The following is a 26,766-nucleotide window of genomic DNA, read 5'->3' as shown; positions in this document are numbered from 1 at the left end:
TGGGATGATTGAACTAGAATTCTCTTTCAAAGAGATTCAAAGGTAGAACATGGAGAAAAAATGATCGAGGGATGGTAAGCAAAAACGGCTTGCTTTTAGCATAACAGTTGTACATCTATAATATGATTCATGAAATACAAGTCAAGATAGATTTGCCAAGAATGGATAAATGAAAACCTTTTTATAAAGATAAGAACGAGCCCCTTTCGAGACCTCTCAAGGAGGCTGTTGATAATTGTTCGTAAATTGAGATCAAAATTAACTCCAGAAGTTTGAATAGATGCATGCGTTATGTCTCGAACCAATCAATTTGATATCTTTTTTTTCATCGCCACTTATCTAAAAGAATTATTTTCCGCAATACTTTTCTGCAAGAAAATGAATAAGGCACGCTGAGTTTATAGGAAGGCGATTGGTTCAATACACAGTATCAAAAAACAAAAAGGTAATGAAAACGTCAATCGTCAAAACGTCAATCACATACATAATCAACAACTGACAACTGTATGCTATATATATGTATTACATATGTTTTATATATTTATGATTTTCTTACACTTGTATACGTAATAAAATTGTACCATATATGAATATGTATATTACATATAATTCAACTTCATTTAGAAAACAATCTATCATGACAATAATTCTTATTCACTTGCTCTGTGATGTTTACATTAGGTGAGAAAGTTGACAAAATCGGAGTTTAAAGTAACAGACCTTGCACCTTCTATTTCCTACTCTTCCCACTGTAGTGATAGTTCAGGTGAAACTCCGGGCCAATTATTCAAATAGCAAACAAAATGTTTTCTGAAATGCGCGTTGCTAATTAAAGAATTAGAAATGGTACATTTGGCAATTTAGTTGTTATAGAAAGATTTACAACTGAAATATACAACCATACATCAGAAATTAATCGCTCCAATGAAAGAGAATTCTCTACTCTATGTCTAATACACACACACACACACACACACACACACACACACACAAAGAAGCATGAAGCATGGCTTTGAGGACTTAATGCCGTGTAACCCATGATGGTATGAACGAAGAAAGAAACACACGCAAAAAATGACAAATGTTTCAGTTTATTTCATACGTCACATATCAGGTTAAACAGTGATTAGTACTTTGTCAAAAGTAAACAAGGAGTACACACATATACATTTATGTATTTAATTTATATATATTATATGTATATATATATGTTTATATATATATATATATATATATATATATATATATATATATATATATATACTATACATTAATCATGACGATAACTGGTCGAAATCCAAATTACTGTTTGAGTTGTACAAAGAGAAGTATGACGAGACCTACATAGAAGCAAACTTGTTGGCTGTAAGGCCCGAATAATCAGTGTGTGTGAGTGAAAAACGGAGTTCGGATAAGAAATTCTATGACTCATAATTCATCAAACAAAGAAACAAAACAAAACCGTAAGAACAGGACTAGAATGAAGAGGTTCTTCGGGTTGAAAGAATATTATAATTATCATTATCATTATTGTCATAATTATCATAGTGACTAATAATTTCTTTATCTTTATAGAATTTCAAGTAGGCCTATTACTGGTACCCTGATTGGTATTATGGCTACTCGGTATCCGCTTTAATCTATGCGATAAACAACTTCTTTCTCACAGCACTGTTCTAGTCTAGCGGAACCAAGATGTTTGTATCTGTGCTAAAAAAGGCTACCCGTCTTTCACTGCTTCTATGCGTCCACTGCATCGCAACCTCTAACTGGACGACCACCGAGGTCCATTCTTCAACAGAAGCACAGTTGCCGTCACCGACCTCGACATCCTTTTCGTCGAGCGTGTCGTCAACGACTGGCAGTTACAGAAAGACGCCGATCTACATCGGGGCTTTCTTCCCCTTTGAGGGAGAGGAGGCGTTTGCTGATTTACCCGATACGGTACAAACGGCCATCGATCACGTGAACGAATTGCCCGGATTTCTCGACAACTATCAACTGCGCATGCGCTGGAATTGGACCAACGTGAGTCTCTATGAATTAAACGCACACACACACTCTCTCTCTCTCTCTCTCTCTCTCTGTCCGTCTTACTCTTGTCATATGTAAACATCCATAATACACGAATTTGTTATAACACACACAATCACTACCATGTTTTATTGCTTGTTTTTCAAACAATTTGTTTGAATCACAATCATAGATATGTGGAATTGATTTTCTTTTTTTTCTGTTTTTTACAAACTCAGAGGGGTTTATATTCATGATGCTCTCGGTCACTTCGAGAAAACGTATTGTCTTCATGTTGTCATATAGTCAAGAGACTGACACCCAAACAGAAAATCCTCATTTCATGTGAAATGTTTCGATGCACAATCGAGCTTTAAGATCATGATATTTCATCTGACAATAATGTAGAAGCATTAAGTAGGCGTATTTGAACAAGATTTGGTCCAAGTTGGCACTTGTGAAATGACTTGAAATGAAATCAAATTACAGTATGAGGTTATTGAACGGCAATATGTGTATTATAGGAAAAAAAATCCCCGTCACTTCCCTTCCGATTTCATCGATATTTTGTTGCGACGTTTTGTGGCTACAACGATATCTATCGGAGTGTTATTGAACACAACGTACACAGGAACTTATTTTACTTTTAACAATGATAATGTTTCATAATCATATAGAAATATCTATGTAAAAAGATGAAATATGGTCTTTTTCGTTCCTTCTTTTATATAGGGGAGCCCCGCTGCTGCTTTACAAATTCTTAATGACTTTATAACCACTGGGCCGCCGATAGTAATGGCCTGGGGGCCATTCTTGTCTGGAGTGGCTACAGTTCTAAACGAAGTGGTGCCCCAATACAATCTTGTGCAGGTAAGGGCTCGGTCACACAGCCCAAAAGTCGCGTAAACGCATGAATCACGCATGTAATTTGGTTGTGCGTGCTTGTCCGTCGAGAATTTTCGCTGATTTACGAGATGAAAATCACCAATGAATTGCGCAAGAACTACTGAAAGATCACGAAAAAAATCACTAACAAACCACGCACTTTCAGCGCATAGGCACGCAAGGGCCCCAAATAGGGCGCATACGTGGTTGTGCGCGACGACTGAGGTCCACGGAAAACCACCCATAATCTGCGCATTATCATTAATGAACTGCGTATCAATCGCGCATGATTCACGCATGAACGCGATAGCGGCGACATTTTCGCGAACAATCACTGGTATTCCACGCATATTTCGCGCATTGTCCGCGTAAGAACTACGCAAACTACGCAAAAATTACGTAAAACAGCGCAATACTGCGTAAACTCTTACGCGAAGCCGAGTTTTGAGCTGCTCAAAACCTGGAATCGCGTAAAGCGCCGATCCGGCGCACATTATTCGGCGGACAACTACGACGTTGTCCAAAGGTTCCATGTCAGATGAACTCATGAAATGCGCAAATCGCGCATGTATCGCGTAAGGCTCAAATTTCTTGCGTGATCCATGCGTTTACGCGACTTCTGGGCTGACAATGCTGCGTCTCCCCAAATTCCTAAATTTAACAAAGATTTGTACGCTTTGCGAGGGTGCAAGTGTACGTCAGTTCCCATAGTGTAGGCTCTCTAAGGTGAAAAACAGAATTTTACGCGCTGTCACTCATCGAGATCACTGATATTGAGTTATAATTTCTATAACACTCAAGGTGCGCGTCAGTTTCCGTTGATATGTATGTACGATACTTGTAACATTAGTTTCCTCTACCATGTCTACTCTACTTCTAAAAATCTCTGATATAAAGATGATTCCCGAATAATGTAGAAGTAAAATGACTGTGTAAGAAATTCCATTAAAGTTAAGATAATGGCAGTTTGTTCAAGGACATAAACTTACGATTACCTATGTATTTCAGAAAGGTAATTGATCATGTAAACTTGGAAATGAAAAGCTGAATACATCATGATGAACTGAAACACTGAACGCGAAAATCCAAGGAAAATATTCTTAGAAATGGTCAGTGCTATCGTCTGCACGGAGAAAATATATTTCAGACATCAAGAAAAATTTTATTATGCCTGTTCCATATTGACTAAGGGTTAAAGACCGTATAGTTGAGAGATGCTGAAGTCTATGCTTAGTCTTATTGTGAGTTTGTAAATTTGATTTCAAAATTATGTTACTTGCTGCAGAATTTCTAATTACCTGCGTTCAAGTTCAAGTAATTATGTAGTATAAGACTATATTTGTACAGCTATACCCCACCCGTCCCCCGTACCGCTTTGATCGTCTCTTTCAACAATCATGAACTTACATCGTAAGTGGACAATGCTGTTGAAATGTAATGACACGAATTTTCAAAAATCAGTTGATGTAGATAATAAAAACGCTCCTTTCCATTTAGAATAATGACAAAATATTATGTACAGTTTCCATTCGCAGGGTACATCGATGCATTTCTTTTCAATTCGTATCATTGTCGAACTAAGAATATATATATATATATATATATATATATATGTATGTATATGTTTTTTTCTGAGGGCTGCAATTCCATTCCTCAAAAGTAAACCTGAATGAAACATTTGAGGCCAAAAATCAGTGACATGCCGAATGAAAATGAACCATTAAATGTGTCCGCTCTACTTGCTCAACTTTGACGGCAACCATAATGATTAATGTACATTCTCCAAGTATGCCCGCAAATCAAGAAGGTTACTCCTGATAGAGGCTTGCAATTGTGTTAGTAACCCGGAAAAATATTTCGGAGTTAATTTCATACGAGTCAGAATGATTAAAATTTCATGAAATTGGGTCATATTCTTTGTTACGACTGAAAAGAGAACAGCCAGGTAACTGTATATTTCGGTTAATGGCTCTGTTTTTTGGATCTGGTTTCAAGTGTGGGGTGAGCACACAAAAAAGAAACATCAAGATTTTGTTGTTGGCAAGTCAAACGACTGCCCTAAAATATTTTTAGTCCGTCGATCTTTATTTGACTTCCTCCTCTTTTTCACCTTTTTATCGCTTCGTCATTTGCTCTCACTTTTACAGAGTAAAGAGAAAAAAATAATATTCATTCAAAATTTGATCCGTAAATAAGCAATATCTAATTATGTGAGTATAATCAAATGGGTGTATGTGGGTGTGTTTGTATGTTTACATTCTTGTTACGCATGTATTGTTACATCAAGTGCACATATCCTTTTGAAGGTAACAATGGCGTCATCGAGCACACTCAAGGACCGCGCCCACTACCCTCTAACAGTGCAGACGACAGTGGACGAAGACGTTTACAATCCCGCCAGGGTTGCATTTGTCAGAGCCATGGGATGGAAACGTGTCGCTGCTATCTTCGAAGACACGGAATATTTCAGAGAGGTGAGAGAAGCGTACTATGTTTCATGTTGTTTATAAAGGGATGTGTGTGTGTGTGTGTGTGTGTGTGTGTGTGTGTGTGTGTGTGTGTGTGTGTGTGTGTGTGCTTGCTTCAGAAACGGTTTTTAAAGTTTGATATAGATATGGCATCCATGGTCGCTGATGAAGAATGCGATCACGAACGTGTTTTTTTTTTCTTTAGCAAACGCTTTCCCGTCGAGATGGAGCGTTTAAAACTATTTTGTAGGTTTTTATATCACACACATAAACACACATACACACACACGCGCGCCCCCACACACACATACAATTATCATAACATTATGTCTAAGGTAATTTACTGTCTACGATTATTGTCCTTTGCCATGTTTACTGGACACCCCATTTGCACATGCGCTTATTCAAATATGAATTAATAATGATTATTCAAATTGTGCCGTTGTTCAACTAATCATTATAAGTAATGGACCATAGAAAGTGATTAAATTTACATCAATAGGACAAAATAATTACGTAGATGAATATCAAGAAAGTAGGCCTCCCTATAAAAGGAGTTATTTTACTACATGATCTCTATTCAAGTCTATAGTTATTTAACAAAATGACAATGTTCACAGACCCAAAAGGAACTTCTCAGCACAATATGGACAATAGAGACGTGAGATTATTGTTTTATAGGTAAGGTTAGATTTCAAAGAGAGCTGTTATCCGCATTAGAATCATAGCTCATCAGAACTAGATGTTCGTGCCAACACGACCAAACTAAATGATAGGAAATTCAGCACATGGCAATGCCATTTCTGCATAGAATTACTATGGTCCACTGCAACGCTCTGTCTTGTCTTTACACACAGAGGGATTTAACAACTCGACAACAAACTCTGTGAGAGGGTCGCTCTGAAAGTAATTGTCTTGTCTAACAATAGAGAACATTCCATCATTGGCAATGCAAACGTATCACTGCTACTGATAACTTTTGTGAAAAAGTTTTTTTTAAGAGGTTTTCATGAACAGTTTAGTGTGTTTCTCATAAGCAGAGAATAGGGAAGAAAAGACGGATAGAATGATGGTAAACGAAAAAAGTAAGAAACATTGATTTCTATGCTTCGATACCAGTGGCGGATCCAGGAGGAGCGCACCGGGCGCGCCCCCTTAATATTTTTTTTTTTTGGTTAAAACAAAAGAAATAAAAGGAAAGAAATGGAGGGGGCGTGCGCCCCCCCCCCTTACGAAATTCGTGGATCCGTCTCATCAAATATCAATAGAGGGATAAGTCCTTCAGAAAAACACAACACATCGACAGTCAATGTTCTTAACGTATCAAAGCCAAGATGTTAATTTGTAATGGTTTGAAATAATTTAGGTATAACTCATGCTTACAAACAATACCCATGTAAACAAGATGTATTTGGATATCTCTTGTATTCTGTTCATACTTTTCCGACTCTAAAAAGCTTTAACTGAAATCGCACGATAAAAAATCCCGAGTGATGAGACTAGGCGATAGATAACATCACGCAGAAGCTGAACGTACAAGACGGCTGTTATCAAAGGCTATGCCCTCATATCTGTCCTTAGAACACGAAACAGTTGACGTTACTGCTGCATCAGGCCGACATCACCGTACTCGCCACTGAGGCCGTGACTGAGCTCGACGGCGTCGATGTCCAAATCGAGAGCCTGAAGGTAACAAATCAGACGATAAAGCCCGCCATGTAGATATATTCTGAAGGATAGAGGAATCACTACATCAGTGTTATGACCGTAATAAGCCAGTTCGGGGTTAGCTCATGGGCACATGGGTACAAATGACCTTTCTTCTTTCTTAGTTGATTAGGCACTCCACTAGTTTCAAGCGACAGAAGACATAAGCTTGCCCAACGTAACAATTCATGGAATTCATCAGGGTCATGTTCAAACAAAGGATGAACTTGCATGGACCAGGTGACCAGAATGATCCTTCCATTGGCATTTTGGAAAGCATCCATTTCATTATTTTGCATTGAATGTATTAGCAATCTCTTTCCATTGATATTGTCAGATACTACTTTTGCTGTCAGGTGGATGTGCTGGCAAGCACCACTTACAAGGATCACTTGAATAATCATTACATCACAGATGCTTATCTTAGTGAATTTAAAAACCAACATGCTCTGCTGGTACAGATGACCTTTTTCTGCTCATGCTCAAAGTGGAACCCCGAACTGGCTTATACAGATGAGTTTTGGAACATTAGTAGAGTAACAGTAGCACTATATGAACCAGTGTTACATTTTAGTCAATGGGTCATGAAACCAGGTGGAGAGGGATAGAGACTGCATTCCCCCCCCCCCCGCATTTTTGCCATAAAAAAGGGGTCATCCCGACACCCATGAGTTATATTGCCCACGAGCTCGAAACTGAAAGAAGGTCCATGAGTCATACAGCCCATGGGCTCGACAATATACGTAAATGATATATCCTACGAGTCCGACACTAGGCAAACAAGGTCCATTAGTCCGACACCAGGCAAAAAGGTCCACGAGACAGATACAGCGTACATCAAGCCCCGTGATGTAATGAGTATCGGGCTCGTGGGCCTTGTTTACCTATAGTGTCGGACTCGTGGGCTTTATTTGCATAGTGTCGAGTTCGTGGACTGCTGTATGACTCTTGGGTGTCTGACCCGCGACGTGCACCCATTAAAAAATGGTTACAAAACATTTAAGTCGATAGAAACCTCGATTTTCCTGGGATTCTTCGAAAGATTCCACCTTCCCGGGCCCCCGGCGGCGTTACTCCTGTATCCCACGTTCAACTTGGGTAAAAAAAAACCCCATCATTATTATCATTATAAAGATGACAATAATACTCATACTACTACTACTACTACTACTTCTACTACTACTACTACTATTGCTATTACTACTACTACTACCAATAATAATAATAATGATAATAATGATAATAATAATAATAATAATAATAATAATAATAATAATAATAAATAATAATAATAATATAGATGATAATAATAATAATAATAATATCGATGATGATGATAATAATAATGATAATAATAACAACAATAAATTATTATCATCACCATATTCAGAAGCACGAGCTCCGAGCTCTCAGCTGTGATTGATTGTTAGGATACCAAGATACACGCCACGTCTAAATAAACAAATAAATAAATCACAATTTCGAACGTGATTGCAATCAGCTTTAAGCTGCCCTTCAGAGCAATCAGAGAGACCTATAACTTGCGCAGATGCTGCAACGCAGCTTGTGAAACCGTTTGTCCAGTGTCACAGAGCCGATGATTGCAACAGAATGTCATGGAACTGCCCTCGACGAATACCACAATTCTAAAGAACATTCGATGTGGTTCACCTAAGTTCAATTCCAAAATGAAGTTACGTATCCGGCTAACCGCAAAACCATCGTTATATCTAAGCATCCCTTCAGGAAGGAAGAGAGTCCAGATTAGAATATAAAACAAACAATATAAACTATCACTTACATGTGCACGTGCATGAATTCTGAGAGGATGGTAATTGCAGATTGACCGATTTCCTAACCTAAGCTAACATAATCGCGGGGCACAGGACTTGGACATTTTCCAGGTATGTAAACAAACTTCCTTCTTTCAGTTTTTTTGGTTACAGGTCTCTCTCTCCCCCCCCCCTTCTCTCCTATATTTCTCTTTCAATACAACTATGCCGTATCAGTTCAATTGAATAAGGAGATATCCGGAGAATGAAAAGATCAGATGATGTTCGTTATTCCGAAACACACAAATTCCGTTTACCTAGATCTTCGTTATTCCGAAATATTGTTATTATAAAACAGGGTTCGTTAGTCCAGACTATTGTGGTGTTATTCCGAAGGTTTAGTCCGAATATGAACTCTGAAATAAGGTTCGTTGCTCCAAAGGATCGTTAATCTGAAAATGAATAAGGTTCGTTATTCCAATTTAAAAAATCGTTAATCTGAAAATGAGAAAAAAGAAAGAAGAAGAAAGAATCGGAATTATACGAATCTCATCTCGTTGTCGGATTGACGAACCTTCGGAATAAAGAACTGTCAGGTGACTGCAACTAAAATATCGCGTCCTACTTTGTGGGCGCATCCAATCTTCATTCAGAAGAAAGAACAAAAGGACAATTGTCTGCTTCCCCTTTGCTTTGTGTCGGACGGTCCTGTCGTCACGTGATGTCACGTCGTAACCATGACAACGGGTGGCCGTGACGAGACAAGGATGTTTAAAAAACTGAAGTTCCAAAGACAGCTGTCACCGAGGGGTCGTTTAATAGTTTAAAAATGTTTTTCTGGAGACATAGGCAGCAATTAATCCAACATAGTTCCTCCACTTGAAATTGAATTAAGTTCAATTCAATATTATGTTCATTTCTAGTTTTTTTTTTCGCATACATACATAGAGCACATGTGGTATAGACCCATACATACGTACATAGAATGCATACATGTAAGACATGGCCATGATATAGATACATAGACACACAAGAGTCATACAATACAATGTCAATGTTGATGTGAGAGATACATTATATTAGAGAAAATGATAAACTGTATACAGTTAGGTCGTGTTGGATATGATGTACTGTACATGTTCGCAAGTGTGTTTCGAAATAGATGACTAGAGTTTCAAAAGATATGAGTGAGTGTATCCGTTGTGTATAAGTGAGTGACCGTATAGATCACTCGTTTTTCTTGTTTCTCGCATAACTATTCCCAGAGACACGATGCCCGAATCATTTTTGCCGGTTTCTTGCCGAACGAGGCCGCGGTTATTTTCTGCAAGGTAAATCAGAAGTGATTCAAAGTAATTTTCACGCGAACCTGAGACACACGTCACAAAGGATCTATTTGACACTTTCGTTTTCGTAATCACATACCAACTCTTCAAATTGTGTGTGGTCATTTCCCCTCAATCAAAGTCATCATACTGTATTCCCTGCGTTTCATCGCAATGCGCAATGTCTGAATCTACGAGTGGTGAGTCAACTAAATCACGCAATAAATCAGATAAGCGAAGGGGAAAAGAAAGAAAGAAGTAAAACTTTAATGGTCAAAAGAACAAAAAATGCAAAGGGTGAAACTCAATCACCAGGTTGTCAGAGAAAAGGAGAAGCAAAGGATAAACAGACAGATAGATTAGAATATATGAACTGTTAGTATAGTAGATTGATAGATAAATGTAACAATTATTATCACGTTTTGACGTGAGAGAGAACGCTGCTGCTACCGTACTGCATCATCACTTTACTGCCGTTGGTAATGTTACTTAAAAACAACAGCAGCAACAACAACAGATTACTCAGAACTAACAGAGTTTGAGAGTGCAGAAGGGAAACATTTTTATCGGTAAAAGTCACAGATTTGGCATCTAACTTTAAAAGTATCTCATTGGTTCGACTTGGAGGACAGGTGTCCCCCAGTAATCAAGAGTTCCTTCTGCTGTGACGCAAACCTTGTTGTGTGTAAGCAAAAAATTCTTCACGTATTCTGTTATACCTTCCTCTCTCAAGGCATTTCGACTTAATCTGTACGGACCCAAAATTGTCTGGATTGTTCCCGGTTGGTACCATGAAGACTGGTGGAAGGTCACCGATCCGGAAGTGATACCTTGTTCCAGCGAAGACTTGAAGGAAGTGCTGCAATATCATATCGGCTTTGATGGTGACCAACTCGTCCCTGCGGTCGATCTCATCAACTTCAATGGCCTCGTAAGTCAATTCGTCAGCGCCTTAGATTATAGTGCAATGAAATTATTCTTTTTTAGGTTATCAGTGCATTAAGGGGGAAAAAATGAAGGAATCTCCCTAAAGTATGATACTATGTGCATTCTATTTGAAAATGTATTTGTTTATTTTTCTGTATGTATGTATGCTTGTTTGTATGCTTGTTTGTTCGACATGAGTACCGCTCGCTCATGCACGATATTAACGTAGGGGAGCATGGTGATAACACACAAATAATATGAGAGGGGCATTGAATGAAAGATTGTTCGCTATCATATCAGCAGGAAATATGATTATACTACAAGGTGCTATGCTCCGCCCCATCCCGCTCATTCGATGTGAACCTTTGAAATTCACGGTGTTTTGTGCTTTTTTTTTTCATGTTTTGTTTGAATAAACATGAGCTAATAAAAGTGGCTGCAGCCCAACCTTACTTTCCCCCGTTCCGCGAGTCCCTGTGCCAGCTTTTCTCGATCAGCCTCTGACGTATCAAAATATTAAATGTGGTCAGATAATGAATGGCTACGAGTATACGTCCCCACAAGGGGAAAGTGCTTATCGATCTATGATAATGTTGCAATTCCTTCTTCGGACACATCTGCATGCTATAGTATCCATCATCGTGATACATTTTCGAATTTATACTCTGTAACTCATTAGCAGTGGAATGGATATCAATTCAATGACACCTGAAGTCATATACAATGTAGTTACATGCGACCGTCCTCGGGCGCGAATACACACACACACCATCACACACTAACACACGCAGCCGGAAATTAATAGCGGTACCCCAGTCTATATCTACCAAGCACACAGGTCAGTTTTGATTTCCTTCCTTTTATAACCACTCATCCAACCCGTCAGAAACCACTTCCTCATCACCTGGAGTATCTGCAAACCGTCCGAGCAATGAAAGACAATGGCCGCGTCATCTACGCCTACGATAGTCTCGTCACCTTAGCCCTCATCCTGAATGCGTCCGTGGTCGAGCTCGAGCAGCGAGACGCCAGGCGCCCTGGTGATGACGAAGGCCTCGGATCGCGGAACCTCCTCGAAGGCTTTTCGTACGATGACGCGGCAATGTCGGAAATTTTGCTGAAAAATGCCCACAAGGTCTCCTTCACCGGATTAACGGTACATCACTTGAATATTTTCGTACTTTACCAAAATTCAATAGCTTTTCTGCGGGATACAGCGGAATCCAAAATCAATGCCAAACGTCAATTTTGATACAACGTGCACTCGGATGTGTTCAGAATTTATACCACAAATAAACTGTGACGATGACATACACTACAGTCCACCATACAAGCAAATCTTACGTTCTCGTTCGCTATTATTCCACAGGTCTTATAGGTGGTATAGCTTAACATTAAATTTTCAGTACCATTAACTATTTCAAGAATACCGTGAACTATTTCAAAACTTCCTTCACGAAGTGGTGTAAGGTATCGGAAACAGGTGTCTAACTAAAGTTAAATACCTCCAGTTTAGTCCACTGGAAACGAACTTCCTCCTCGGATATTATCTTTAAGTTGATATGAGCTATCGTCCTGGTCATCGAAGACAAGATGTAACAAAGTACGGAAGATGTTAATCATCGTGGTGAGTAGAAAGAAAGTCAAGTTATTAATCAGTTGTCTCACTCACGATGTGTGGTTAACCAGAGTATTTATAAGGTACGACGTTTTGGCTGCAAATGTACAATGTGAACTAAGTGTTGCTGTTAGCATAATTATGGTTTTTATGCATTGCAAGCGCTACAACGCACGAGACTACAAGACTGCGCCGGCATACAACATATGATTATGATGCCTTGTAAATTCAAGGTGACTTCTTGTGATATGACAATAATTCATCATGAAATCAGCCAGTCCGGCAGCCAAAAGCCATTTTTCGGCCGAAGTACTTTTTCTCTGATAAAGTTTTTTTCTCTGTTGATTATTCATCTTTGGGGTCTCTTCAATGATATTCAGGTGGGTGTGGAGCTCTCACCCATGGGCAATTTTAATTATTCAAAATGGCGTCCAACATGGCCGCCACACAGCCCTCAAACTAGGAAAATGTATGTAATCATGTGTTTTAAGTGCTACTATACCAATGTTTGGATTGGAGCATTTGTCCAAAGGTCCAACAACTTGAATAAGACATTTTTTACATTTGTTGCAAGACAGTTGCTATGGTAAACATTGAATAATTAGCTTAAAACCCCTAAAATGCACATAATAAATACAAAATGATATGGAATCGGGTTTATGTGTGTGATTGTTGCATGAGGGACATGGTGACCTGAATGTTTGGCAGAAAATCATAGAAACTATTTTACTTAAAGGACCTGAGTAGATGGTTGCCATGGATACTTGCTCTTTGGCTGGTTGCAGACATGATATTTAACATACGAATGTATAGTCCTGGGATGTCTCAGAATGTATATGAGTAACCTGTGTATATAGGAAGCTTATCAATCCGTAAACGAAACTGACTACATCGTTGCCATGGGAACTTGCCTTTTTCTTGGTGTTATACATGTTACCATGAGAGTATCATCTGAAGAGATAATTGCCTACGATGTCTTGAAACATCATAAAATTCATACATTAAAGAAAATCTTATGATATCAAGTAGAGGAGATGCAGGAGAATTGAGCCACTTTTTCTATTTTTGGATATGTTTCCTAATCAATCCTTGCTCACAACAAGTGTCTGTTACCAAATTGAAGTACAACTATAAACCTGTCTTGTAGCTATGAAAATTTCTTATGCTGTTCTAGGTCATTGCCAAAGTTAAAAAACTTTCTGCAGAAAAATAAATGTTAACACTCTGCAGTGTAAGGAGAGTTGAGCCATGTCTTGAGGAGAGTTGGGCCACCTTTTGAAGACATGTGCTACTTGTTTGAGACTTAAACCACGATGTCAAACCATAAAGATTAGATTAAAAATCGGCTTACAAGTAGCCAGAAATAAATCTTAGCTACAAAATCGGTTTTATCCTAAATTCAAGCATAGAAAGATATGAAAATTTAAGAAGTTAAAACACTCATAATGCACTTTATTCTTAAACATCCCTTATAAGAACCACTCATATCGGGGCTGGCGCTATGTTTTAAAAGTGAGGCGGCCCAGTTTATATTTCTGGTGCCACTTCTTGGTTTTACTGACAAGCAAAGGGGGAAGAGGGCTTAACTATTATTTTCTGGTGCTACTTCCGGGGTTAATAGACTGAATCAGCTGACAAGAAAAAAAAAAAGGAGAGGGGGGCCTATCCCACTTTTCTTGTGCCTCTTAAATATAAAAAAGTGTAGGGATCCTAGTGGTAAGACCCTACATATTCCTATGTATTATGCCCCCCCCCCCAAGCCCTCACCCCTTGTTTGCGTCGGCTCTGTGTATTACAGTGAAAAGTAAAGTTTTGCGAAATGATATTTTGCAATGGAACTTCTTCATGTTTGAGGGAGAAAGGTTTGCGGTGACAACATGTGTACGTAACCACATCGTTGCTTGGCAGAAGAGACTAGAAAGAGGAGAATTGAAGAGGCAAGCGACACATGGGAATAGTAAGGAGGGCAAAAGTGAAGAGCGGAGGATAGAAATGGGTTGGAAGTTGAAGTTGTACAAGTGGAGACGGTAGAGAAGGGAACAGAGAGAGAGAGTGGTAAGGAAGAATAGGGTGAGAATCAAGTAAGATATTTAAGATTCTTTAAGTTTGCTCATCCCCTCCCTATGTCTTAGATACTATAATCCCTCGCATGATCAAGCAAAGTAAGAATAAGCTACTGGAACCTGAATCTTAAAAACTAACATGACCTAATTTAGAAACCTACATGTACTACAGAAATGAAACAACAAAAGTAAGTCATAATATGTTTTTTTTTTTTTTACAGAAAATTATAACAAACACACATTTTCTTTTTTCAGAGTGTTTTTGCCTTCTACACTTGTATAATATCAACTTCGGTTAAATTAATATGCATGACTCATGAATAAAAACTACAGGCAAGTACAGTAAGATAATTAACAAAAATCATGAAACAAACCGGATTATTTCATTCTCAAGGATTGTAGTTTATTACGAACAATGTATGTATCGATGTCAATGTCATGAATGAGAAAGTTATTTCATTATAGCCTTCACCTTGTACCAAATAGGAAGTCTCATTTTGAAATGTTGTTTTCACATAACACTTAATGAACGATTTTGAGGACATTTATGCAGGTTGTAATATTGCAATGTATGTTCCAATAATTTGACAAAACCATGAAATTATTTCACATTGTAATGGTTTTATTTACATTACAACTTGGAAACAAATGAAACCATGCACATCCCTGCTAACAGTCGGTTTATCCACCAATAAGTATTACACAAAGATGTTAGTCTCTTGCCATCTAACTTTAATAGTGTCAAACAATTTTGTTGCAATGTATGCATGTTATGGGATTGTCCTTGAAAGTGACATTGAGCAGTTACCATGGCAACCAGGGCATATCAACTTCATATAACAGAGGGAGGTACCGGTATGTGTAACCAATATAGGCATGTGTGGAGTAAAGACCTGAAATATGATAATATGTTACATTTTCACATCATTGCTATACTGCAGTTCAATCCTTCGGCACTTATTCACAATTAAATTCAATTCTAGGTTGCTATGTCAACTATAAATATAAATAAAGGCTAGGTTAATAGTTACTTCATTAAGACTTTCTTTGTAAGGGGTATGCAGGTAATTGATGTTTTGTGCACGTCGCACAAATAACAAACATTTTTGTGTATTTTGCATACTTTTCTAACTTTGTTTTGAGGTTTGTTCCAATTATTTGATGGTTACCATGGCAACCACATTCTGCTCAACTAAAGACATTATACTAATATTAATATTTTAGATAAGTGTTCTAATTGAAATACTAGTGTTTCAGTGACATTTTTCTGGCTTTACGGCTTCATGGCGGCCATTTTGGACGCCATTTTGAATAATTAAAATTGCCCAAGGGTGAGAGCTCCACACCCACCTGAATATCATTGTTGAGACCCAAAAGATGAATAATCAACAAAGAAAAAAAATATATCAGAGAAAAAGTACTTAGCCCCCTCTGCTGCCGGACTACTACGATAGTTGGTGAAGAAGGTCTCCCGTCTCTGAGTGTCAAATACTCAGTAACTCTAATTTAATGACTCGTGTCTCAAGCTTGCGTGAATTAAATTACTTTCCTATGTGACTCCTGCACCTCACTGCAGAAAAGTGATCAGCAGATGCATAATTTTAACACATCACCTCTTAAAAAGAGAAAGAAGATACCAAGGTTATCACCCAAAATGTATCGCGATTTTTCCCGATACAAAGGTAGCTTTACCGCATTGTATTCCCGCTTCCCTTGCAGGACAAGGTCGAGATTGCCGAAGAGGGCGTTAGAAACAGCTTGATATACGTGGAACAGTTTGTCGGTGAGCCAAAAACCTCTCTGACTATCAAATGAATCATTTTGAGTACGTGACTGTCATGATGAAAGCAGTGATGGGCGGCTTTAACGAAATTACATGCATGCGTACATTTTCCAGACTCAGATGGCAATTCCACCTCTATCGACACTTGGTAGTATACTGGAATTATTCACGTTGTTATACCTAACTCTTTCAAGGAAGGGGTGACAAACAACGGTTACTCTATAAGAGGAGCGATGATCACTTAGTCTAGTAAATAATTGTGTTCTTGCTTCGAATGAAATGGTGTACCAGTAGATCTTTTGAATCGTAATTTTTGGTGTATTGTTCTGTCAAATCACAAAAGCAACTGTATAAGTGGTGAGAGGGCAGTGTACTATATTGAAAAGGGGATTTTCGACGCAAACCTTAACAAACCAAACCAGGATGAGAAAGTCTGCTTTCTTCATCAGATTCCCCTCTCCGAAGGATTTTGTCGCCATTTCGGGTCGATTTTCGACACAGGCAGCATCTCGCTGCATGCATTTGATAAAACTCAAATCGAAAGTGAAATTAATGGTGGTACCAAAGAAATCATAGCTTAATGATGATTATCGTAAGGAAGTGAATACCAAAAATAGACAGAATTCTAGGGCATGCTTGAAGTTATACCACAAAGGCGGTAATGAGCGAGCTCTCCTTCGTAATGCCCACAATGACATTGCAGGTAAGTCCGGGTATCGTGGTGGCAGGTGAACAGGTTATTCATGGGTGGGCAGGATTTCCTCAAGATAAGGTTGCAAAAGGGTTGCAATGTGACACCATAAGGGAGAAACATGCGGTCACGAGCTACTCCCTCGTCTCACTTCTTCGACAGGTTTTTCTTTGTCTCTTGGTTACTCTTTTCATCATTTATCTCTCATAACAGCTCATCACAAGAAGTAATTTAATGTATGATACCATTATTACAACCTCGAGGAAAATTCGATGACACACAAAAAAGAAGAGGCTGTATCACCACCAGACTTTGAGAAACAGCAACTGATAACTCAGATGATCAATAAGATCTCAAAAATAACAACAAACGATAATCTGTATTATATCCGATATTGTGTCAACATAAGAAAGAAAGACAAAGGAAACTGCAATTTGAGACAGATACAGTTTGTCCTTTTGTAATATCTTAAACAGTCGAAAGTGTATAGTTTGTTGTGCTTAATTGTGTTTTGTTGTTGTTGTTGTTGTTGCTGTTGTTGTTTTTGTTGTTGTTGCTGTTGTTGTTCATTAATTTGCTCTTTTTTTTATCAATCACGTACAGGGAACACAACGATGAGGGTGAAGGCGTACTCTCACTGGGAAGGGTCACTGACCCCGTTGGAGAATCGCTCACTGAGATGGGCTGGTAAGTGTCGAGAGCTATAACAGTTCGTAATTCCGAAGGCACGTTTAAACGAAATAAGGTTCGTAATTCCGAAGGTATACGTTTAAACGAAATAAGGTTCGTAATTCCGAAGGTTCGTCAGTATGCACCTTCTTTTCACTTTCAGATTAACGAACCATATTCTATTTCCGGATCAACTAACCATAGGCCTATTTCATTTTCGGATTAGCGAACTTTCGGAATCACCCAGTGTTGAGATTGCAGACCGATTGCTCGTCACCATCAATATGACGAAACTGTTCACATCATTCACCAAATTTGAGTTAATAGCCAGTAAGATGGTAATGGTGGATAAGGGTCTTAAATAGTAGATACCTATCTTTAAGAAAAAAAAAATCTTGAAAGAAGAGAAAAAAGTGAATAGGAAAACATACAAACAAATAAACCAAACTGTGAAAAATTCAAATCATATCACGATTGTATTTTCACTATCAATATACGGTAAAAAAAAAAAAAAAAAAAAACCTCGAACTTTGTTTTTTTAACCTTGATCTAATCTGCCTTTCTTTAGCATTATTATTATTATCACAAACACAATTTACAGGAATTCAGAGATAGACTAGCTACATTCTTTCTTAGTTAGAAGTTTTGTTTTATGACGCTCCGCCTAAATGAAGAAACTGTCCCCTCTGAATATGAAAGTGAGCGTTCTCAGCGTTAAGTTAGGGATTTGTCCGCGTCAGTTGCGGGCAACTGGTTTTGATTGTTTCTTTAGCAGGTCGACGTTCTATCAATTTTCAAGTTCATTTTATCATCTCTTGTATCATTGAGGAATTATGTAAAACACCTACGTGAGATTACTTTGAGGCGAACATTTTGACATCTATACGCAATGTGCTTAATAGAGATGGAAGTATTTAGAAACACATAAAACCAGCTTTTCCCTCACCCAATGGTTATTCACGATGAATATAACTTAATCTCGGTCTGTTTTTTATGGTTATCATGTTTTTTTTTTTCAATGACTCATAGGTGGATACACACCAGTGGATGGTGTAACGGTCCGCATGGTACCGGAGACCGTGTCAACTACAGTCCGATACGTCTTCTACGCACTGTCGGGTTGCGGGGCTGTGCTAGCATTGCTGTTTTTATCTCTAAATATTCACTTTCGAGAATACAGGTAGGCCTACTGCGTCAATAAGATCTATCTGTCGGACTCTCAGCTTCAAGCATGAATTGTCATGACTGACGGATCGACAATTGTAATTTGTGTAAAAAACCAAACGCAAACATTGATTATTATATTTTTTCTAAATAGTGAGATGTTGTTGAAGTTTATCCCGTTACAGCGTAAGTTTAGTAATCTATTGTTATATATTAAAACAATGAAAAGAAGTGAATGATAATGCTGTTTGATATTAATTTAAAGTACTCGTCAAATAGGTTACTAATGAATAGACCTACAGCATAAATGGAGTAATTTATATTTGGAGGACTGTATATCTAACAATAAAGCATGTGATAATGATAATGACAATAATAGTGATGATAACGATAAAAATGATACGTCATGGTCTTTTAAACCAGGATGCCCTATTTGGGGCTATCACCACACTTCCAAAGGGCCTTGCTATTTTTGTTACCCCAACATTGCTGGATTCCCTGCCAGCAAAAGGATGCTTTGATACAGCACTTAATGTCATAACTATACATCATCGATTTTCCTCGAGTGTAGATCGATCAAGATATCGAGTCCCACACTGAATAACCTCATCATCATCGGGTGCCTGATACTTTACTCGTCCGTCATCATCCCCGGCTTGGACTCGACATCGTTCGATGACCGCCGTCTCATCGTGCTCTGTAACGTATGTATCCCATATTTATGGGGACAAAATAATAGCCTCCTACACGCAGCTCTTTAGAGCTCATTTCGTCCCATAATCTCCCAGGGGCATTTTCCTGCAGATATTATAATGATTATTGCCTTTTTTTTTAATTGGAAACTCTACATTTTGCTGCACATCGATCTAACATGAGAGACAAGATCAAATAAAACTGGTTAAATCTGTTAAATCTACTAGAAGAATGAAACAAAATGTCAATTTTAGATATAAACATGAACTTTAATCTTCTTAACGATGTGCCAACTAACAATAAGTAATAGATTTATAAAGTCAGAGGTTTTGATCATTAATCAAAATGAATGGCGATGCAAGACTAATATAAGGCCCAAAGGAAAGACAGGATTTGTTCTACCTTATGATCTACTTGTCAATGAACGATAAAAATTATGATAAAAATGTATTGTTACTCTAATAAAAAATCATTATCTCACGAATGCGACAAGGCCTTTCGGTTCAGGAACTACTGTCAAGATGAGAAAACAATTCGTTTCTAGTTGCTGAACATAATTCCAGCTTACAGGATATAAAGTGTGACGTTCCGCAAGGGCGGGTTTTAGTTCCTCTGCTCTTTATTACATATCATTATTTGTAATTTTCCACAAATCATCCGACGTCCTTCCGTTAATACTCTTTGCCAATTATATTCAAATGTATTCTTCTCTCGTGACAACGCAAATGCAATACACAACATTTACTGAGGACATCATTATTTTTGTATCAAGAAAAAAGTGAACTGACATCGGGGAAATGTGTGTGTGTGTGTGTGTGTGTGTGTGTGTGTGTGTGTGTTTGTTTGTTTGTTTTTACTTTTTGCTATTGGTTGTTGGTTGTTTTGTCTTTTTGTTGTTGTTTTTATTTAGTTTTGCAGTTACGTAACTTTCTGATATGGATCCTTTTTGTTCGTTTGTTCTTTGTTTTGTTTTTTTACTTTGCTTTCTGTTGGATCCTTTCAATTTCCCAAAGCATTTATGCGTCATTCCAGTTCCAATAAATTCCAGTTCCAATAAATTCCAGTTGATTCCTAATGCAGGTCCTTACTGATTATGTTTTTGTTTTCGGCGTTGAACTGAAAATGCCGCACTCCGCTCTGCTTGGGACTCTTCCATTTCTCCATTCCGATGATTATTGTGAGCTCCACCTCTTTTGTTTTGTTTTGTTTTGTTTTTTTCCTTATCAAGGTGCATACTGGTCTCATAAGCATTGGCATTTCGTTGGCGCTTGGCGCCCTCTTCGGCAAAACATACAGAATCCACGCTATCTTCACCAAGGCTGTCAAAAAGCTGCAGAAAATAGTACGTTGTTCTGAACTTGCAAACATTGCATTCAGTGACTGGCTGTATTATGATACAATGATTACAGTACGCGTCAATTCGAGAAATCGAGCATTAATATGACCACAATAATATACTCACAAAGAATGGACATCGTCTCTCACAGGTTCTTTATCTGTGATTTATGGAGGATTTTTCGAACACGTGCCGGCAGCAAAGAGATGCCCATCATGACTCTGCAAATTTCTATTGCAATGTATTTAGTAACGCTAATAAACCCAATCTCTAAGTTTATTGGGATGCCCCATAGTGACTATGCAGATTAAAATGGCGTTATCAAAAGGAATTAAACCCCAAATAATAATACATGAACATCGAGAGAATGCAGCAATAATGAGAACACATCAGCGAAGTTTGACGAATAGGATGTTAAGGCCCTGTCACACCTTTCCGGGTAAGCTACGCGGGCTTGTTGCGAGTAGGGATTTTCCAGCACGCAGGAGAATTTTCTGCGGTCGGACAAGAATGTTGGCGAGTTCCGTACTTGCGTCTTACTGCTTGCTAGACGCGTGCCATCTACCGGCTACTTGCGTGTATTCCGTGTGACCTGCGTGAGAGCTTTGAAACCTATCCATTTTCAGCTACGAGCAACATAATGGGACTGCGAAGTACCTGCGTGGGAGTTGCCTGCGAAGTGCTGCCGCTAAGGGCCTCCTACTGGTGTTCTGCGTGAACCTCTGCGGGCAAACCCCCGCGACTCACCCGGAACAAGTTTTGAGCATGTTCAAGGCCTTGTCACACCGTGTTTGGGGAAGCCTTGCGGGTTGACTTGCGGGGACAAATTTTTGCTACCCGGACCTCCCAGCAGTTGGTCCGCACCTGACAGTACCTAGCGCGTATCTCGCCCGTAGTTGCCCGGAGGTGCGCACGCAAGTCCGATTTACCCGCATCCAAGTTTTGAACATGACAAAAACTTTTTCCGGGTGAGTCACGGGGATTGCCCGCAGAGGTCCACGCAGAACGCCAGTAGGAGGCCCTTAGCGGCAGCACCTCGAAGGTAACTCCCATGCAGGTACTTCGCAGCTGTAACGCAGGTACTTCGCAGTCCCCGTATGCGGCCAAGATAATGACATTCTTTGGGACTTCTGCCATTCCTTTACAGGGATTCCTTCACCGAGTTGTCAGCCCTCACTCGACACCCATGCGCCTAACACGCAGGTCACACGGAAGTAGAATGTAAGTAGCACGGGTCCAGCAGGTAAGACGCATGCGAAGCTTGCCAAATCCTTTTCCGCCTGCAAAAATTGTTCTGGGTGCTGGAAAATCCCCACACGCAACAAGCCCGCCTAGCTTGCCCGGAAAGGTGTGACAGGGCCTAAACTTGGCTGCGGGTGAATAGGACTTGCGTGAGCAACTCCGGGTAACTACGGGTGAGATACGTGCTAGGTACTGTCATGTGCGGGTCATCTGCGGGGACCTCCGGGTAGTTAAAATTGTTCTTCGCAAGTCGCACGCAAGGCTTGCCCGGAAAGGTGTGACACGGCCTGTACGTCGAAAAGTCATGAAATTCGCTGAAGCCATAATAAATGAGAAGATTAGCACTATAGAGTTCGTGACGTCACGTGTGAACATTGATGCAAACAAGTGTAAAGAGAATTCGTCAAAGTATTCTTTTTTTATGGATAGTACACATTCCCTCGACTTGTCATTGATGTAATTACATATGCATGTGTAGAGTAGTATCATTCCCCCTGCTTTCTGAAAGAAATAAGTCAAGTGCTCTTTGATTATGCTATAGAAAAGTGAAGATATGCTGAACATAATGCAGTATATTGTAGTCTTCTCATCCAGAGTTGGCACTAAAATAAAAAAAGAATAACTTTAGAACAGACTGTCCGATTTTCCGCAAGCTTTCACTGATGTGCTCTGCTAATGTTGCTGCATTCACTCAATGCACATGTATATTTGGGTTTCACTCTCCTTCGAAGGTTTAACATAATATTACAAAACAACTTCTTCCTTTTGAAGGATTTTTCCCTCCTTTTTCAAACAAACTTGTAATAATAAAGTCAAGTGTTATTAATCGTGTCTCTCCGGGTTTAGTAGCATACGGAAGCAGCCGTTGTCGTGGCAACCAATTATCATCGTTACTATCTCAACTTATGCTCACATTGTGGTTCGTAGGACCTTCCAGATTCCAAGCTCATCACGTGTGTCTGCGCTCTCGTTCTCGCTGACCTGGCCATACTTATCATGCGTGTCTTTCTGGATGAATTCTACGTCAGCTCTCATGCTCTAGAACCAAAGGTTAGTCACCGCAGGAGTTAAGCACCGTTACAAGATTAACCCATTTTCCACGATATTCCAAAAACATCACAGACTATGTAACACAGACATGGGACCAATCAATTTCTTGCAAGCAGTGGGTTCAGATTCGTTACTAATAATGTTCCGAGGAGATGGGCAAGTACCCTAGTATGTACTTCGTCGCACACTTATATCACTGATTAATAACTTCATTGTGCGTTTCAGTAAATTAGATTAGTACTCAACAATTGACATGCCTAAGCGACGTGTCGTAATGTACCCATAAGGAGTGTGTTGTCGAAGGGGAGGCGTAGATGGCTTATGGATCTCGATCATCAGTAGTATCACCCCCCCCCCCCCGCCCCTGCATGAGAAAAAAAGGCTTAATTAATGTCTCGTTGTTTCCTTCTCCTTCACTTGTGCCATTTTCTACTCTGCCTGCGTCATTCTCTTCTACATCATTGCCATTATCCTGATCTCCTCACAATCTCGCATTCATTATACTTATCATCATCATCATCGTCGTCATCGTCATCATCATCGTCAGCGTCTTCGTCGGATATTTTCCAGCGCTTCTAATCAGCATCCTCTCTTTTCTCCTCCTCTCCATCCGTACTCCACTAGCACCTTATTTCTCTTCCTCCGCCCCTCCTCCTACTCATCGTCACCACCACCACCATCATCATCCCCATCATCATCATCCACACTGTACATTATCAGAGTATTCACATTTACCATACCCGTCACAGTCGTCCCCAACATTTATCTCTTTCTCCTCATCCCCTGATTTTCTCTCTCTCCTCCCGTTTTCTCAAGCTCGATGAAACCGACCCGGAGAAGGAGATCTACAACGTTGCCACCGTCAGGCGGTGCGCGTCCACCAGTCACATCTACTTCCGGGTTGTCCTCTACGGCATTAAAGGTATCCTACTGATGTTCGGCATCTTCTTGGCCTGGGAGACCCGCAACGTCACGGTGGCTGATCTCAATGACAGTGAGTTCAGTCGCGAGAAGAAAACCTGTTATACCCATTAGATCAGGGAATATCCTATCTTATCATTTCTGTGGTTTGGAACTGTGCAACTCTCAACGTTCATTCCTAGTACAGTGTATCTCTTTGAGTCCTATTTTAGTCTCACAAGAGTGTTCATGTCAGTTGTAGAATCATCAAAAGCCCATGAATTACATGTACTAAATTCATAACCGAATCTTAAACTGGCAAACACAGTTTAGAAGATTGAAGGCAACAGATTCTGCCTCACATTGGCATATGTTTCTCTTATTTCTAATTCTGTGCAAATGTAGTTACCTGTTGCATTTACTCTTTTTCCAATATAGGATACGAAGTAAACGTTGTCGAGATGATGATTTTTTGCCTACGGTATTCTAAAATCTAGAATGGGTTAAAGTCATTGATGAAGCATTAGGTAGGTGGTGTTTGCATTTTCTCGTTCAAGATCTATCCCTTTTCCGACGCCTTTAAATCAGAATCCCAATAAGCTAAACTAGTTGTTGTTCTTCATTACCTAAACCCAATAAGACCAAGATATTTTAAAATAAAGCAGGGAATACAATACAATAGTAGTCACAACACAACGTCACCCACTGTAAATTCCAACCTACCTAACCTGTTTCTCAAGAAAGTGAATATACACATGGCATCTCGGAAACTCCGTTATTCTTTTCCGCTGTTAAGATTATCCTTTTGCCATGTTTCTGTTTAAATAGCCACTCAACAAACCTTTCGCACAGACGAGTATGCGATGGATTTTTAGTTTTAATTGTCGGAATCCTCTCAGGTCACTACATCGCACTCTCCGTGTACACGGTGGCCGTGACGATGGCCGTTGCGGTGCCCACCCTAACCATGTTCGTCTACCGAGTGGATCTCAGCTTCATCATCTTCAGCTGCGCCATTCTGGTAGCCAACACCGTCGTTCTGTGTCTGGTCTTCGTACCAAAGGTATCGGCCTTCCCCTCATTTAGAATTTTCCGCCATTATTTCAATTTTATCAATTCATTCAGTACTTGTGATACACGTACAGTACATGAACCGCCTATTCTATACGTTTACTTTATGATGTACGATTGTACAGTGTATACTCTTTGCATTCGATTATACCGCGCTGACTACTAGTAGTCTAAAGTTCATAGATTTTATCACATCAATCATCTGGCATGCTATTTTATCAGCAAATGTGTTCCTCCAGTCATTACAGATGATTCGATTGCAGTGCACGTGCATTATGATGCGCCAGTCTCAATCCCTGTTAATGAATGACATCGCATGTTTTTAAACTGTTTATGTATCCATAATCACGTTTTTATTTCTTTTTATGATTTTACAAATATTTTTGAGATCTTGTGTTACGCTTTAAAATGGAGAATCCATGGCTACAGTTACATTGAAGGGGACTGCACAGAAAATGTCATCACAGTATAGAGCGGATCTACCGAATGACATGCCCAATATAATGTCTCGTTTACAGGTCTGGCCACTTCTAAGAAACGTCAGTGTAGACAGGACAGCGTCGGTCCCAATGTCACACCGCCGTTCGTCCACTGTGCGGCTGGACAGGGGTGGCACCGCTCGTGACACAAACACTTTCCACTTTCAATCTGCAGACGAGGGAATCCGAAAGTTGTCCCTGGAACTTGAACAGGTGATAAGTCATCTTTAGGTGATTAATGATAAGAGGCGCCAATTGCAAAAGGGACTTTTGACAGAGGGGAAAACGCCAGGAAATGCATGGTCATAATTATACCCAGTCATAACTGACGTGGCTTATTCAGATTCCGGATCAAATCGTGCTTCCCATAGTGTTTGAAGTTCATGACAGACAAATACAGTGTAATTGTCACACTTCTTATCAAAATAAAATGTTCCCTGGTGTTTGCAAACTGCAATCAAAAAAAAAAAAAAAAAGTATTTTCCACTCATTGTGAGGACGGGCTGATTTTGCTATACAGTAACATGGTACAGTACATGTATTTCCCATTGACACTTGACCGAGTGTACTCGGGACTCATCCTCAACAGGTAAAACCGCAATTCATTGAGCTCTATAATCGTGCAGTTGACTAATGTGAACTGAAGTTCCTGTTGGACGTCTGAAATAGACCGCGAAAATCAGTGACGCAATGACATGTTAAGACTAAACATAAATACATGTACATCTATATACGTGTATTACAGTGTATATCACAGTCGCTAGTTATTCTCCCGTATTTCGTTACAGAAACGTCGACTCCTGAAAAGTCTCTCCGAAGAGCTCCAGAGGCTTGATTCTGCCGTGTCTGCTTAGAGAAGTAGATGTATCTACACCGCGTACCTTGGCCCACCTTGTGTCACCGACAAACA

The 26,766-nt window shown here is 39.4% G+C and overlaps 1 protein-coding gene across 1 annotated transcript; it reads left to right on the top strand.

The window, feature by feature from the left end:
- Positions 1–1,695: 1,695 nt before the first annotated feature.
- Positions 1,696–26,710, top strand: LOC139740972 (gamma-aminobutyric acid type B receptor subunit 2-like). Its single transcript, XM_071651557.1, has 17 exons — positions 1,696–2,028; positions 2,746–2,883; positions 5,205–5,372; positions 6,948–7,055; positions 10,111–10,176; positions 10,904–11,101; positions 11,984–12,253; positions 16,498–16,561; positions 17,856–17,939; positions 18,951–19,101; positions 19,657–19,789; positions 21,007–21,120; positions 23,284–23,406; positions 24,223–24,400; positions 25,206–25,369; positions 25,896–26,069; positions 26,645–26,710. Exons 1-17 carry the CDS (start codon positions 1,696–1,698, stop codon positions 26,708–26,710), a joined length of 2,532 nt encoding a protein of 843 aa, XP_071507658.1.
- Positions 26,711–26,766: the final 56 nt, after the last annotated feature.

This window comes from Diadema antillarum, unplaced genomic scaffold (genome assembly GCF_040938485.1).
Source record: "Diadema antillarum isolate AM-2024a unplaced genomic scaffold, OU_Dant_1.0 seq00000893_RagTag, whole genome shotgun sequence".
Taxonomy (NCBI): domain Eukaryota; kingdom Metazoa; phylum Echinodermata; class Echinoidea; order Diadematoida; family Diadematidae; genus Diadema; species Diadema antillarum.
This window is presented reverse-complemented; position numbering and strand designations above follow the sequence as displayed.